Source organism: Fukomys damarensis, unplaced genomic scaffold (genome assembly GCF_012274545.1).
Source record: "Fukomys damarensis isolate Sample0158 unplaced genomic scaffold, DMR_v1.0_HiC HiC_scaffold_27, whole genome shotgun sequence".
Taxonomy (NCBI): Eukaryota; Metazoa; Chordata; class Mammalia; order Rodentia; family Bathyergidae; genus Fukomys; species Fukomys damarensis.
Genome location: NW_022900939.1, coordinates 19493832 through 19509608, shown reverse-complemented (window position 1 = coordinate 19509608; position 15777 = coordinate 19493832). Strand labels below are relative to the sequence as shown.

The 15777-nt window shown below is 48.2% G+C and overlaps 1 protein-coding gene and 1 pseudogene across 1 annotated transcript; both read left to right on the top strand.

Annotated features, from left to right (window-relative positions):
- The first annotated feature begins 6516 nt into the window (after window positions 1–6516).
- Window positions 6517–12079, top strand: Fadd (Fas associated via death domain). Its single transcript, XM_010635726.2, has 2 exons — window positions 6517–6886; window positions 10397–12079. Exons 1-2 carry the CDS (start codon window positions 6601–6603, stop codon window positions 10702–10704), a joined length of 594 nt encoding a protein of 197 aa, XP_010634028.1. The 5' UTR covers window positions 6517–6600; the 3' UTR covers window positions 10705–12079.
- Window positions 7352–7523, top strand: LOC117283569 (annotated as a pseudogene).
- Window positions 12080–15777: the final 3698 nt, after the last annotated feature.

The window sequence follows — 15777 nt, the reverse complement described above, 5'->3', positions numbered from 1 at the left end:
TTTTTTTTTTTTGGTACAATACTAAGCAAAATTTAAAAATACATAAAGTGGACTTCATCAACATTATACATTTTTGTGCAAGTTCATCCCTAGGGGAAGTATGAGGGGGTAGTTAGTTATGCTTGTTTGGAAGCCTTATGTCCATGGAATGCCCCTCCAAGCCACAGTTGGGAGATGTTCTTATCTCCTGCACTGACTTCTCACTCACTTAGATGTCTGCACCGTCCCCTCTGCAGGGCTGTGGATGAGGGTTTGTCACTGCTCACAGTGTGCCAGCCACTGTGCCAAGAGCTTTGCAGAGAAGCAGAGCTTATCCCCCAGAGGGAGGCCTCAAATCCTTCCTGCCGTGGTGTTTGGGATATTTGTGGGCCCAGGTGTGGAGAGAGGCTCTGGCCCATGCACCCATCAGACCTGTTACCTAGGAACCTCCGTTGTCCCTAGAATTCATTCTTTGATTTTCGAGAACAGGAACTCGAGTTCTGGCTATCTGGAAGAGTTGGGAGTCACGGCTATTCCCCCTCTATTACATCCATGTGGTAGCGTGTGGTAAAGTTTTACTTTGTAATGTGCCTTGATTTAGTCTAATGGTCTCATGTATTTGTGTGTGTTTTTTGGCCTGTTAGGCTGTTAATCAGTGTTTATGATAAATAACTTGATAATGACTTATAAAATAAATAAATGAATAACACTGGCAAAAATTTTTTTGGAAAAGGGGGTTGGGTTGGAGGAGGCGTGAAAGAATTAAGATGTGTTAGGGCTGGGGATTCAGCTCAGTGGCACTGTGCCTGCCTTATTAAAAAAAAAAGGATTGAGATGTGTTAGGTACATGAATCAGTTCCCCACAATAAATGCCAGCCTTGCTTTTTTTTTTGGTACTGGGGATCGAACTCAGAACCTAGTGCTTGAGAGGAAGGCAGCAGAACCACTGAGCTAAATCCTCGGCCCTTCCCACAATCAATGTAAACACGTACATGTACTAATAAAATGTTTTAAATTCGCTTTTTAAGGCTGGACAATGTTCCACTGAATGCTCAGGGCATGTTTTGTTCATCCAGTCAGCTGTGGACTGGTTGCTCCTACCTTTGGGCTGTTGTGAACAGTGCCCCTGTGAACATGCGTCTGCACACATTTGCTGGAGACCCTGCCTTTCCTTCCTTGGGGACATATTCACTAGTGGGATCACTGGGTCATATGCTAATTCTGTTTAATTCTTTTTTTCTGGTACTGGGAATTCAACCCAGGGCCTTTGTACTGAGCTACACTCACCCACCGCTCTTTTCAACTTTTTAAAAATTTTTGAGTAAGTCCTCATTAAGTCACTAGGTCGGCTCAGGCTGAGCTCAAGCTTGGCATCCTCCTGCTTCAGCCTCCCAGACTGCTGGAATTACAGGTTTTCTTTTTCCATGCTTGGCTTGATTCTGTTTTTTTGAGAAATCACTAATCTCTTTCCATTGTGGCTGTACCATTTTATATTCCTACCAGCACTGCACAAGTGTTCCAATTTCTTAACTTCCTTGTCAACTCTTATTTTCTTTAAAAATATTTGAGGTGTGTCTCATTGAGGTTTTTATTTGCATTTGCTTAGTGATTAGTGATGCTAAGCATCTTTTAATGTGCTTATTGGCCATTTTCATATCTCCTTTGGAGAAATGTTTATTCAAGTCCATTGCCCCACCCCAAACAGTGTCTCACTGTTTCCCAGGCTGGCCTCGAACTTCTAGGTTCAAGTGATCTTCTTGTCTCGGACCCCATAAGCTAACATATGGGTGCCTGCTGTCATACCTGGCCTCTTTGCCCATTTAAAAATCAAGTTACCTTATTGTTGGCTTGTAGGATATTTTATATATTGTGGATGTGACTCCTTTATCAGATATGTGATACGTAAATATCTTCTCCCAACTGTCTTGGAGGTGCATTCCATGGACGTAAGGCTTCCAAACAAAAATAATTGACTACACCCTCATACTTCCCCTAGGGATGAACAGCAGTGATTGATGTTCTAAATAGGCATCAATCACCTTGAGTCGGGGACCAAAACCTCCCTAGCCCATTTCTTCCTGGAAAATCATTGTTTGTTCCATGCACACTTGCTACGTGACTTGCTCCCCCATTTGATCCCCATTTAATCTATATTACCTAAGCAACTATCTTGTAATCTTATTAGTTGACCTTAGTTTTGTCCCATCTCATACGTACTTTTTGACTTTTCATTGGATCAGTATTACTCAAGTAACCATGTTTGTATTGATTGACTATAGTTTGGGGGGGGTTGTTTTGCAGTACTGGGGATTGAACTCAGGACCCTTGCACTTTTGAGGCGGGCGTGGTGCCACTGGGCTAAATCCTTGGAACAGTTGACTATAGTTTTGTCCCACCTTGTACCTGCCATGCCTCTTGGTTTTGCTCTATAAAATTCCCCTGTGAAGTGGAGTCCACGGGCAATCCACCTTCCAAAGCTATCTTTCTCTCACTAAATACTTCTCACTCTTAACCACCATTACTCCAACTCCTTCTTTGATTTCAGAGAACAGGAACTTGGTGTATTGTACATATAGCATGTTGGGACTTATACTGTTTCCCTTCTATTATTTGGAGGTCCACATATCATTTCCACATCATACGCCCTATATCAGGGCACTTCCCCTGGCCTGCCCCACCTCAGTCCACAGACAGACTCAAGAAACAAGCTCACACTATGCCTGGACACTGAATCTTCTCAGGGAGAATCTTCTAGAAGATGCAAGACAGGTTTCTTCCCATGCCTGGGCAGAGTCCCAACAGCTTGGCAGGGTTTTTGGCCTGCAAGGCCCAGCCAAGGAAGCCTGGTCCCCTGGTTCCACAGCAAGGCCACGGGCCATTTCTTGCTGACACCCTAAGGGACCTGGGGGCCTTGAGGACATCAAGGATGAAGAGAATAGAGGAAAGTAGAGGAGACAGCAGCAGGTGCAGTCCACTTCCTGCATGCCTCAGAAGGTGAGTGTGGGCCCCTTAAGGGAGCAGATGGGCACAAGGGCTCCAGGCTTCCTCAGCAGCTGCAGAGCCACAGCTGTGCCCCCTGCAGTGATGGGGCCTGGGCTGGGAGTCCTCAGCCCAACCTCACAAGACTGGAGCCACTCCCCAAGCCCTTCCTCCAGGGGTACCTAAGACACACTGGCTCTGCAAGCCCTGCTAGAACCTGTGCTCCCCCAAGGGGTCACTCAGGGACCAACTTGGGTGCACAGTACAAGAAACCTGCTAGCTGCCTGTCCCAGGGATAGACCTCGTGAACACTGGGCTTTGGAAAGGATGGGTTGGAAGCCCACACAGGGGTGACAGCCCAACCAGTTGTCAGGTTGACAGCCTGATCAGTCACCAGGGGATTCCCAGTCACCTGATGAGGGGACAGCAGGGGATGCAAGAATAATATACAAAGAACAAGGAATAAAGAATAACAAATGATAGTGTTATAAAGAATCCACTGTCAACCAAAACAGGCTCTCCACTGTGAGAAAAAGAAAAGTTTACTCCAGTTGACAGGGACTAGAAATCAGGAGGTTTTTAGAAGCTAGCTGGGAAAAGCCAAGTTTATCAATCTGTGTGTGGATGGGCTGACAACAGGCAAGAGAGACAGCCGGCAGCTACCTGGGATAGACTTCATCCCTGAGAGCCTGGTCTAACACCAGAGGAAAGAGAGATCGGCAGTTAAGTGGGAATGGAATTAGGCTTATATAGGTAATGAAGGGGCTAAGGAATCGGAGGGGGACATATTTATGACTTTGCTGCCCAAGGACGGTCTGCTCAGGCATGTATACAATAACTGGACTGTTCTGTGCCAGAGATTGTAAATCATATTTTTTTAGTCCATTTGCCCTACTTACTGAGAAGCTGCTGGTATTTGCTAAAAGCAGCCTTTTTTTTCCCCCTGTTGATTTAGGGCAGGCCTGACAGATAATTTATTACTTGGGGGGCAAGGAATTGATCTTTAGCTCTCTCCTGGCTAAAGATCAAATGATCTTAGCTCCGTCCTTGCTAAGACCAAGCACAATGGAATATTTAGTATGATTAGTATTAATGATTATACAACATAGCAAGGGGGTGTGAAGGCAGATGTGAGGAATAGGAGAACAAATGCACTTAATGAGCCAACTTGGGGAAAGGAATAACTATGTTGGGATCTTATTTTATAGATCAGGTCGGCCTTGAACTCAACTTAGTGACCCTCCTGCCCCAGCCTCCCAGGTGCTGGGTTACAGGTGTGCGCCACCTCGCCCAGCCCTACGCCTCCTTCAAAAAGTCGCCCTAAGGTTGGAGATGTTGCTCAGTGGCAGAATGCCTGCTTAGTGTGTACAAGGCACTGGGCTCCATCCCGGGCACTGCAAAACAAACTCCAACTGGGCGAGGCAGATGCGGAATGTGGTTAACGCTTCCTGGTTTGGCTCCCACCATATGCCATGGAGGCTTTTGCTCTGACTTCTCCACATTTCCCTGGCCCCTTAATGCTGGGTATCTCTGACCATGCAGGCAGAGAGAGGGACCCAGCCCTCAAAGGAATCAGTGCAGAAGACAAGACACACCAAGATCGGGGCTGGAGACAAACTGGAAGAGAGCACTGGCCAACCTTTCTATCTGCCTCCCTCCATAGAGGGCCTCATTCTGTGGACGCTCTCCGTACATCTATCTGCAAACGACTCCCAAATTTCCATCTCCTGCTCAACCCCTCATCCTGTGCATCCTATGCTCAACATCTCCAGCAAATTGTTTAACAGGCATCTCGGACCCCAAACTAAGCCCTGCTCCTCCCACAAGCCTGCCCACCCCGCAACTTCCCTGGCTGCCCAGTGGAAGCTCTATCCTTCAAACCTTCCCACGTGTCAAAATTTCTCCTGTGTATACCCTCTCCCTAATCTTAAAAAGAATGTCCCCTTCTCACAGCCTCTATTGTCATCTGCACTCTTGCCCCAGCCTGCTCATCCCTGACTATAGAGGGTCCTGACTTCTCAACAGCCAGAGTGATTCTTTTATTGCGGGGGTACTGGGAATTGAACTTGGGACCTTGTGCTTTTGAGGCAGGCGGCAGGACCACTGAGCTAAATCCCCAGCCCCAGGGTGATTCTTTAAAGATGCAACTCAGTGTTCATAACAGCATTATTCATAACAGCCCAAAAGTGGAAAGAAATTTAGTGATTACCAGATGATGAAAGGAGACAGAAATTGTGGTATATTCAGACAGCAGAATGCTATTCAACCACCAAAAGGAATGAAGCAGTACTATATGTGCTGCAACATGGCCAAACCATGAGCAAATTGAAAATGAAAGAAGCCCAATGCAAAAGGTCACGTTTTTATACTCCCATTAATATAAAATATTCAGAATAGTCAAATCCTTAGAGATAAAAAGTATATTAATATTTTCCCAAGACGGGATAGGAAGATAATGATTGCTAATAGGTATCCTGTTCGGGACTGCTATGACGAAAACGTTCTAAAATTAGACGGCAGTGATGATGTTTGCACAATCTTGTTATTACAGACTGCTAAATTAGATAGAAATTAATAGGTAGCCAGAGAGGGACCCAGCCCTCAAAGGAGTCAGTGCAGAAGACACACCAAGATCGGGGCTGGAGACAAACTGGAAGAGAGCTAGGCCTGCAGCCTCCCTAGAGATTGACAACACTGTCTGTACTCAGCACCAGCTGGTCCAGTGAGCCTAAATAAGGCGATTAGATGCATAGATGTGTGACCAGGCTGCCCTGACCCAGACTCCTACCCTTCCCGGAAATGCCTTTGATCTTTCTACGTTAGAAGCTATCAATAAGCTAACGTTTCTAATGCCAATAGAAGCTATCGATAAGCTAACATTCATAATGCCACCGTATGCACTTGCTGCACGACTCGCTTCTCTACTGGGTCAGTATTAGCAAAGCTAATATTGCAACCCCATAGCGTGGCCTCAGCTTGGCCCAGACTGGTTGAGATGTAGTCATTTTCGTGAATAAAAACCTCCGAAGAGTCTCAGCAGCAACACATTTTTCAGCCCCCCTCCTGTCTCTCAGGAGCTTTATCGCAATGAACTTTTCTTATTCTCAACCTTTGTCCTCGTATTCATTCTTCAGTTATGGAGAGACACAAATTCAGCACTACAGAATGCACTTCCAATGTTTGTAAATGTTCACGTATAATATTTGTTATTAACATACGTAATTTAACGTGACCCTGCAACGACAGGAACCGCGCTGACTCCCAGGTGCCATTCCAGACCTGCCCCGGCCCTCCTCACATCAGGGTTGCACAGTGCTTTGAAAATATGCCAGCGTAGACCCGCGAAGCCAGAGCAGTAACTGGTAACTTCTCAGGTTTGCACCCAGCGAAAGATACAACCGACGCAGGCGCAGAAGTAGCGGCGAACTCGGTCGAACCAGCCCCGGGCGGAAGCGATTACTGTTAGGCACAAAGAGCATGCGCAGATCTCAGTGTTCCCGCGAGATATCAAGACAGGAAGTCAATGGTGACTTCCTGCAGCAACCCGGAAGTGGGGGGTGCAAGCCTAGTACTAAAGTCAGGGAGCGGCCGGCTGGTTCTGAAACTACGCGCGTAGGTCCTGATACGGCAGCCGTGGATGCCATGGACCCATTCCTGGTGCTACTACACTCTTTGTCAGCCAGCCTGTCGAGCAGCGAGGTGACTGAGCTCAAGTTCTTATGCCACAGGCGCGTAGGCAAGAGGAAGCTGGAGCGCGTGCAATGCGGCCTTGACCTCTTCTCGGTGCTACTTGAGCAGAACGATCTGGACCCCGAGAACACCGTGCTGCTGCGGGAGCTGCTGGCCTCCTTGCGGCGTCACGACCTGCTGCAGAGCCTAGACAGCTTCGAGGCGGGAGCTACCGCCAGGGCATCGCCGGGGGAGGCAGGTGAGCGGGTGGAGGCCAGGGAGGCAGGGCCAGTTCGCCCGGCCGTAGTCCATGAGACCCTACCGGGTGTCTGACTTTTGCTAAGTTCGGTTTGCGTGGGTTTTCTCCAAATCAAAACTCAAAAATTAATTCACCTAAGGTTGCAGAGTCTAGCCACTCCCTACACCTCAGTGTTAACTCTGCCGCCCCCACTCTCCCGAGGAAGTATACAAAATTCACTGAAGAAAGCGGCGTTGCTAACGTCAGGGTAGGGTGGAGTCATAGGAAATTGTCAGAGGTCAGCTGAGCCTGACTTCTGCCTCTGGGAGTGTGTCCTGCTAATGCCTGTAGCCGTCCTGGGAGAATCGTTTCTCACTTAGTAACTCTGACTCACGGACTTGCAGAGTGCCACTTACTACATACACACTTAACATATTGCTCAATGTTCACAATAGCCCTGTTAAATACTGTTTATTGTGGCTTAAAATCGCTTCTCGGCCTTTTGGCTAAGATCAAGTGTAGTATTGTGGCTTAAATCTAAAGTGCCCTCCAGAAGGCTCACGGGTTCAGAGTCAGAACATTAAAAGTTGATTAGATCACAGGGACTTTATGCTCAACAGTGGATTAATACATTGGTGAGTTCATTGTTGAATGTGCAATGCCCTCGTTGGAGGTGAGTCACTGGGGACGTGAACCAAAGAAGTATATTCTTTGTTTTGTGTTTGGTTTGGTTTTGTTTTTTGAGACAGGGTCTCACTCTGTAGTTGAGACTGACCTGGAACTCACTATGTAGCCTGGGCTGGTCTCGAACTCACAGCAATCCAAAGAGGTATATTCTTATCCCAAGCCTCTCCGTTCTCTACTTCGTGACTGCCATGGGTAGAGCAGCTTTCCTTTGCCCTCCCATTGTGCCACTTCTACCTTGGAGGCAGACAACCAAGGATAGAGCCACTGAAATCATGAGCCTTTTCCTGAAACCTGAAACCTCCTCCTTTAAGTTGTGGGATGTCTCCCGAGGAAAGCTGACTGATAGTCTTTTATTATCCATCATTATTCCACCTTTCACAGGAGGGAACTATGGCTCCGAGATGTAAATGGCTTGCCCAGATGCACAGCTGATAACGAAGTAAACCTAGACAGCCAGACCTCAGGTCAGGTTGTTCTTGTTGAATATCCTAATCTAAAAGTCTTTCTCTCTCTCTTTTTTTGTTTTTTTTTTTTTTTTTTTTTTTTTTTTTTTTTTTTGAGACAGCCTCACTATGAGTTCAGACTGGCCTTCAACTCATTATGGAGCCCAAGCTAGCTTCAAACTCATGATGATTCTCTTGCCTCAGCCTCCCGAGTGCTGGGATTACAGGTGCCCAGCCTTACAAGTCTCAAATTTGAGGTGCTACAAAGTTTTAAAATGTTGAGCACTGATAGGATGCCACAAGTAGAAAATTCCATATCCTGATCCTTTGTTTCACACACAGGGTTATTTAAAATAGTTCATAAAGTCATCTTCAGGATGTGTGTCTAAAATGTATAGGAAAACAGGAATCTCGTGTGTAGACTTGGATCCCCAAATCCTTGTTATGATTATGTTATGTAGATATTCAGAAATTAGATAAAGAATACCCTGTGTCAGCCACAGCACTGCCTCTTTGATAGAGTTCACTCTGGAGAGACTTCCTACCCAATCTGTTATCCCTTTTCCACCCTTACCTGTGGCTTGCAGGAGTTCCAGGAGTAAAAGTGAGACTGGAATTCAAGGTTTTTCAGCCTCATCTCCATGTTCCTCAAGCCCCAGGGAGGGAGTTTGGAAAGTACTTTAGGGACACACCCCACATTGGCCGATGGGTAATTGAATCAAACGGAATAAAGTGACACCACGAGTATTACTCTGTTAGGACTGATGCTTCTTGGTGGCAACCTGAACAGAGCACAGCTCTGCCTGAAGGCGTTCAGGTTCTGACACAACACTGCTGGACAACAGAACAGGACATAGAAAAGCTCTGTTTTCATGAACATTTAATGCTGAGGAAATGCTGATAAATTTAAAAGACAGTGCTAAAAGTATGTATAATAACTTAGACCTATGTGGCTGTGGCTGTGTGTTTCTTTATGTAGTTATGTAGTACTGGGTATTGGAGGAAATCGCTCCAGGTTAACAGCATGTGTGGGTGGATGAGAAATGGATGATTGTATATTCCTGTACTGAGGCATTTCAGCACCTTGGTTAAAGGTAGGTTCTAGCACCAGCTTCTCAGGGTTTTGAGTCCCTCCCGGCTTTACCATTTTCTAGCTGTATGATTCTAGGGAAATCTTAACATCCCCGTGCCTCTGTTTCCTCACCAGCACTAATGCTTATAATAACAAGTACTGGCTCTCATGGCTGTCAGTGCTGGAGGAGTTGGCACAAGTGCCTACGGTGTCCCTGATATATAGGAAGAGATTGAATTTTCAGGTGCTCTCCACACAGCACCTTGTCCTGCCTCAGCTCTCCTCTCCCTGCCCACATTCCGGAAACAACCTTTTATGGTCTGCAGGGCTCAACTCTCTAATCTTGGTAGTGACCATTCAGCAGAGAAGCTTGGTAGCCAAAGGTCAAATTCTGATGGCTGAGGCAACCACGAACTGGGTGTGAACTAGTCTCCTGGGGCTGTCGTAACAAATTATCACAAACTTGGTGGCTTACAGCAATAGGAATGTATCCTCTTACAGTCTGGAGGCCAGAAATCTGGAGAAGCCAGGTGTCAGCAGGGCCACACTCCCTCTGAAGGCTCAGGAACTATCCTGCCTTTTCCTGTCAAGCTTCTGGAGCTCCAGTCCTTCCTTGGCTTGTGGCTGCACCACTCTGGTCTGAGCCATATGGCCACCTCTGTTTTGGGTTTTTTTTTTTTTGTTTTGCAATGCTGAGGACTAAGCTGAGGACCTTTGCACTGAGCTACATCCCCAGCCCTTACTATTTTGAGACATGATCTTGCCCAGACTGGGTTCTAACTTATCTTCCTGCCTCAGCCTCCCAGAATGCTTGGATTACAGGTGTGTGCTATCACACCTGTTCTCTGTGTACCTTGTAAAGACAGTTGCCATTGGATTTAAGATCCACCCAGAAGATCTCCTCTCAAGACCCTCACTTAATTATATCTGCAAAGATATTTTTCTAAGTACATCAACATGGAGTTTCAAGGATTTGACATGGAGATAGCTTTCAAGGACCATCATTCAACCAACTATAGAGTGGGATATGAGGGTAGCTCTATTTTCTTCCTTCTCTGGACTCCCTGACCTCTCACTCAGTTCCCTTACTCCTAAGCAGGTAACCCAGCATGACCCATTACAGGGTGGGAGGCTGGCTGGGGCAGAATTGGAGACCAGTGGGGCTTTCTGTGACAGCCTCTGGGCAGCTGGCTAACTCTAGCCTCAGCACAGGACCTGCAGCCTGCCCTGGACAGCACTGCGGGGACACTGAAGCCCCTGGGGGTGGGGGCCCTGTCTCCTAAAAATTCTGCAAACCTTCAATAAATCATCTTGCACTCTCCCTCTCAGACCTGCGTGCCGCGTTTGACGTCATCTGTGATAATGTGGGGAGAGACTGGAGAAGACTGGCCCGTCAGCTTAATGTTTCTGACACCAAGATTGATGGAATCGAGGAGCGATACCCCCGCAACCTGTCGGAGCGGGTGAGGGAGTCGCTGAGGATCTGGAAGAACTCGGAGAAGGAGAACGCGACTGTGGCCCACCTGGTGCAAGTGCTCAGGAGCTGCAAGATGAACCTGGTGGCTGACCTTGTGGAAGAGGAACAGCGGGCCCGGAAGTCCCAAAATGAGAGCGGAAGGGTGTCCCCGATGACATGAGAATCAGATGTGTCCGCCTCGAAGGGACCTTCACAGGCCTACCGCTCTTGTGTGGAACCATGTCCCCTTGTTGCTGTCCACTGAGAGCAACCCAGTGATTTGGTGCCCAGCACTATCAAGACCCCAAGGAACCAGGCAGAGAGCCCTGCCCTCATGGCTATAGCCCCACCACTTCTAAATCAAAGCGGTGTTTACTGAGCGTCTGCCGGCCTGGGGTGTGGGCACTGCACAGATGTTCCCATGTTTTCCTTACCATCACCCTAGGACAGGGGTTCTGTCACCTTTGTTCAGTGAGCACCTGCAGGAAAATGTTGAAACTGACGAGCACATAGGAGGAGCCCGCTGACAGCGGTGGTTACTGTCACTCTGTGGGTGAGTGGGGTGGGAGAGAGTCAGGAAGACAGCAGGTCTGGCTCCAGAACCCACCCTTCTAACCACTGTCCTGCTGCTGCCCCACAGCTGGCCACCAGGAATCTGATGGCCAAGACCTGGACACCAGGATCGAGTGGCATCTTATCCTGCTTAGGCATCAAGAGCCGTGCAGGTACAGCCTCTGGCCCCTGAGTGAGCAGAGTCTCTGAGGCTGGCAAAGGGACAGAGGTGGCTGTGGGGACAGACTGAGGAGGAGGCCTCGGACATGCTCACGAGAGGCTGACGCGGTCAGCACTCAGTAAATGTTCTCACAAAGAGTATGATTGCTGTGATTGTGCAGTTTACCAATTATATCAGAATTACTGTCTGAAAACAGACCAGCAAGAGAGCAGGATCCTGTGCTGTAAGAAAGCAGCCCTGCTTCTAAGGCAGTCTGCCAAGCAAGTGCCTTTACACTGGAGACTTCCATAGAGTTCCTGTTCCTTTCGAGGACCCTTTGACCTCAAATCTTCTCTGGAATTGCACTACGGCAATGTCAGTCTGCCTTGCGCTCACCTGGGGGCTCACCTGTGAGTAGGGTGGTGGATCTCCACTGCAGAGCACAGACCACGGGTGAAGGGTGACCAGCCAGAGGGCAGCTTTACCCTTTTGGAATCGGCCGAGCAGCTGCTCTTTGTCCCGGCTCTCTAGCTCTGACTAGAAAACCACATGTGCTGTGCTGTGCTGTGCTGCGCTGCTCTGCCTTAACTGCGGATTATCAAGTACTTAGTCATACACCGTCCCACTAAACTGTGGCCCTGACCATTGAGCTCCTCTGTGCCTTTCTGGTCACTCCCTCTCCAGGGAAGGAGCAGGAGTTTGAAGTAGAGATGGGCCACCCAGCCTCCCATTCCCCTGAAGGCACCCAGCGTGAAGCCTGGAGAAGATGAGTCCCCGGCCTCCGAAGTCCTCTCCATCCCCTGCTGGACCACATCACTGTCCACCCTGGGATGAGGAGGAGGTGGACCAGCTCCTGGCAGCAAAGCTAAAGAGCACAGTGATGGGGGACCACAAAACACAGGAAATCACCCCTGGGCAGGGGGACCCAGAGAAAGCACACAACCCTCTTTATCCTCAGTCCCTTCACAGAGCAGCTGCCATCACAGCACTGCAGAGGCAGAGGCTGTGCCCACCCTCAGGAAGCTCAGGGGGTCCTCACTTGCCTGGAACAGCAAGGAAAGAGCAAAGCTGCTCGCAAGGCACTAAGTGGGAAGATGATGGTGGCAAGTGTGATAATGGGGGTGATTTGCTGGAAGATAAAATATTTTCTACACTTTTATGATGCATTTTCTGTTGTTTTGAGGCAGGATCTTGTTACATAGTTCAGGATGGCCTTGACCTCACTGTATAGCCTAGGTGATCCTCCTGCCTCAGCCTCCCAAGTGGTGAGATCACAGGCATATGCCACCATGCCCGGCTCATTTTTCATTTTTGAAAGTGTCCTACAGATGCATTAGTTGGTATGACCTGGACTGTCTGGCAGGGAGAGGGGGAGCACGTGTTCTCTTGAGTCTGTCCTGGGTTTGAGTCCTGGCTGTGCCCCTAAGTGGCCTTATCACCCTAAAGGGGCCATCAGTAAATATTAAGAATTTGTAGGCTTCACTTCTCAGGGACCTTAAAAATAAGCAGCAAAGCTGAGCACGGTGGCACATGTGTGTGATCCCAATACTTTGGGAGGCTGAGGCAGGAGGATTACAAATTTGAGCAATTTAGCAATCTTGTGAGACGTGTCTCAATATTTTAAAAAAAAAAAGGGCTGGGGATTTAGCTCAGTGGTTCTGCCACCTGCTTCACAAGCGCAAGGTCTCAAGTTTGATCCCCAGTACCAAAAAACAAACAAAAAAACTTTTTTAAAAAGCTGGCGCTAGCTCAGTACAAAGGCCCGGCATTATCTCTCCAGTACTAGAAAAAAGGGAAAAAATAAAAATAAAAACAAAGCAAGGCTCTACCCAGAGCCCTGGGGCTCAGTCCAGAGGTCATTTTGCTCAGAACATGGGAGCCCAACCCTGGGCCTGTGACCCTGGGATGTCACCTTCCCTGCTGTGTAGTTGCTGGGATGAGGGATGATGCAGGGCCTCTCAAGGGAAGGTACTCTGGATCTTCGTGACCTCCCTGGACAGATGTGCTCTGTCCCATCAACACCAAGACCTTGGAAACAGGTGCCAATATACCCCCATCAGTAGGGAGCTGTTGTATTTGAAGAGGGTTTCTTGGAAGAAATTAAAAAAAAAAAGTATACACACACACATATATGTACAGTCCAATTCTGAAAAAGGTGTGCCCAAGTGACATGGGGTTTGCCTGACCACTCTAGTGAGCAGCCACATGTCCTAAGTCCAGGTGTCTGCTCTGCAGGGGCTCCAGGCCTGTGCCACAGGTTTGCCCTGGACCGAAGGCTCCAGCCCTCCGCTTTTCCCAGCTGCCTTCCCATTGCTTTCCTGTACAAAGATGCCTCCACACCATGGCTGCTTTCCAGCTCCACACCACATGCTCGGGGCTCTTTCACGCTCCTCTCCAGCAGCCACCCCCTAGATTCCTTGGCCCCCAATCCTGCTGTACCCTAGTCTCCCCCTGCTGGAGTCACAGATTGCCGTATCCAATAAGCACTTTGCTTTTTGCTTCAGACATTGTTGCTGCTCTTGACTGCTCTTGCTGAGGATTCTTCCTCCTCTTCCAGATGCCACACCCTCATCTCTCCAGGGAGCACAGGCCCATGCTTGGCCTGGCCTGTCCCAGATCCTGGACACCCACCTGTCTACCCCACTTCTTTCTTGGAAGCCCTGCCTCCTTCCTGTGTCAGCTGAGACTCCTGACCTGGTGTGGGTTGCCTGTGGCTGCTATAACAAATCACCGCAGGTTACTGGCTTAACACATTTTTTTTTAAGGCGCTAAAGGTCAAGAGTCCAAAGTGAATCTTGGGCTCAGATCAGATGTGAGCAGGGCTGGCTCCTGACTCTGGGCAACTTCTCTGGCAGCCTGTGCTCTGTCTGGTGGCTCTCGCTCATCTGAGCTGCCTACTTCAAGTCTTCCCATCCCTGTCCCTTTCTGCCTCCTTTTCCTGCAAAGGGCCCTGTGATCACTTTGTGCCACCTGAGTAACCAGGATCTTCCCATTGCAGCATCCTTCATCTAGCCACTGTGTACCATCCATTTTGCCATGTCCAGGAGCATACAGTTCCTGGAAATGAGAATGTGGACATTGGGCCTACTTTCCTGGAGGCCCACTTATCTGCCCACTGAGCCAGCCGCCTCCTCTCCCTTCGGCTTACTCCTACCCCACAGCAGAACCAGGTCCTAGACCCAGTCCCTCATAGTCATCTTCTTTGGCCACTCTCCCTTCTGCCTTGTGCCACTACCCTAATTCCCAGCACTAATTCCCCTGCTCTGGACCAGGGCAGAGTGACCTAACGCATTCCCAGTTTCTCTTGCTTTGGCCCAGCCCAGCCCAACCCCCACCAGCAGCCATAACCACAGACCCCCTGCCTCTATTCTAAGAAGCCACAGGCTCTCTGTGCACAGTTTTAGTTGCATTTCTTTATTCCATGATAACTGTTCTGAGTCATCTAGCTGACTGCTTTCTGACCACACAATCCCTGTGTGGACCGAGTTTGGAACCAGATGGGGAACATGACTCGGTGCTGCCTGTGTTCATGCCAGAGTGGCCAGTCACCCTGACTTGCAAGGCACTTTTAACTGAAGCAGCCCTCAGTCTCTTGAATCATGTACTAGGTGGAGACCCTGTGGCAAGAACCGTGTACATCAAGCCCATGGATTGTCACCAAGGGATGAGCTAATTCAAGGAAGGAATGGGGTACTCATCAAGCAAAACCTAACTGACACGGTTAGGTAGGATAGAAGAAATATGTAGAAGAGAGACGAGGGTTGTAACTTTTAAGAAGACTCCACTTAGGGTCATCCAGGATTATTCATATCTTTGTTCCATACATTACATTCTGAGCTTGTTCATACTCCTTAGGCTGGTTTATACACCTAAGCTTTTTTTCTTTTTTCTTCCAGGCCCATCACACCTAAATCCTTTAAAAATATTGTAAATCTGATGTGTCAATTTATAGATTAAGAAATGCCTGAGGCAATAATAAAGCACAATTCTAGGTATGTTTAGCTGGCTCACGAAGGCATGCGCTTGAGCACTGTACGTGGTCCCCTGCCCCTGCCTCACCCTGTTCTGCTCTATTTCCTGGTCATCATGAACTAAACAGCTTTGCTTTGCCATGTCCTTCTGCTGTGATCTTTCTGCCTTGGAGCCAGCTAATCATGGACTGAGTCTCCAGAAACCATGAGCCAATATAAACCTCTGTCAGGTGTGTCTCAGTGACGGGAAAGCTGACCAATATGAAGTCCATAAATTTAGCTCAGTTGATAAGGTAAAGAGCCAGGTACACATCTGTAATCTCAGACTCAGGAGGCTGAAGCAGAATTGCCTCCAGTATGAACCCAGCCTGGACTACTTAGCATGAGCCTTCCTCCAAACAACAACAAAATACATGATGAAGAGTAGCAACCTCAAAGCTGTTTTCGGCAGAACATCTTAGATCACCTAGAATCCCTGCAAGGGCACACATATCCCCAACCCCAGGCCGTAATGTATCTCCTCTGTAGAGGGCTTGCGGTCTTTTTTTTTTTTTTTTTTTTTTTTTTTTTT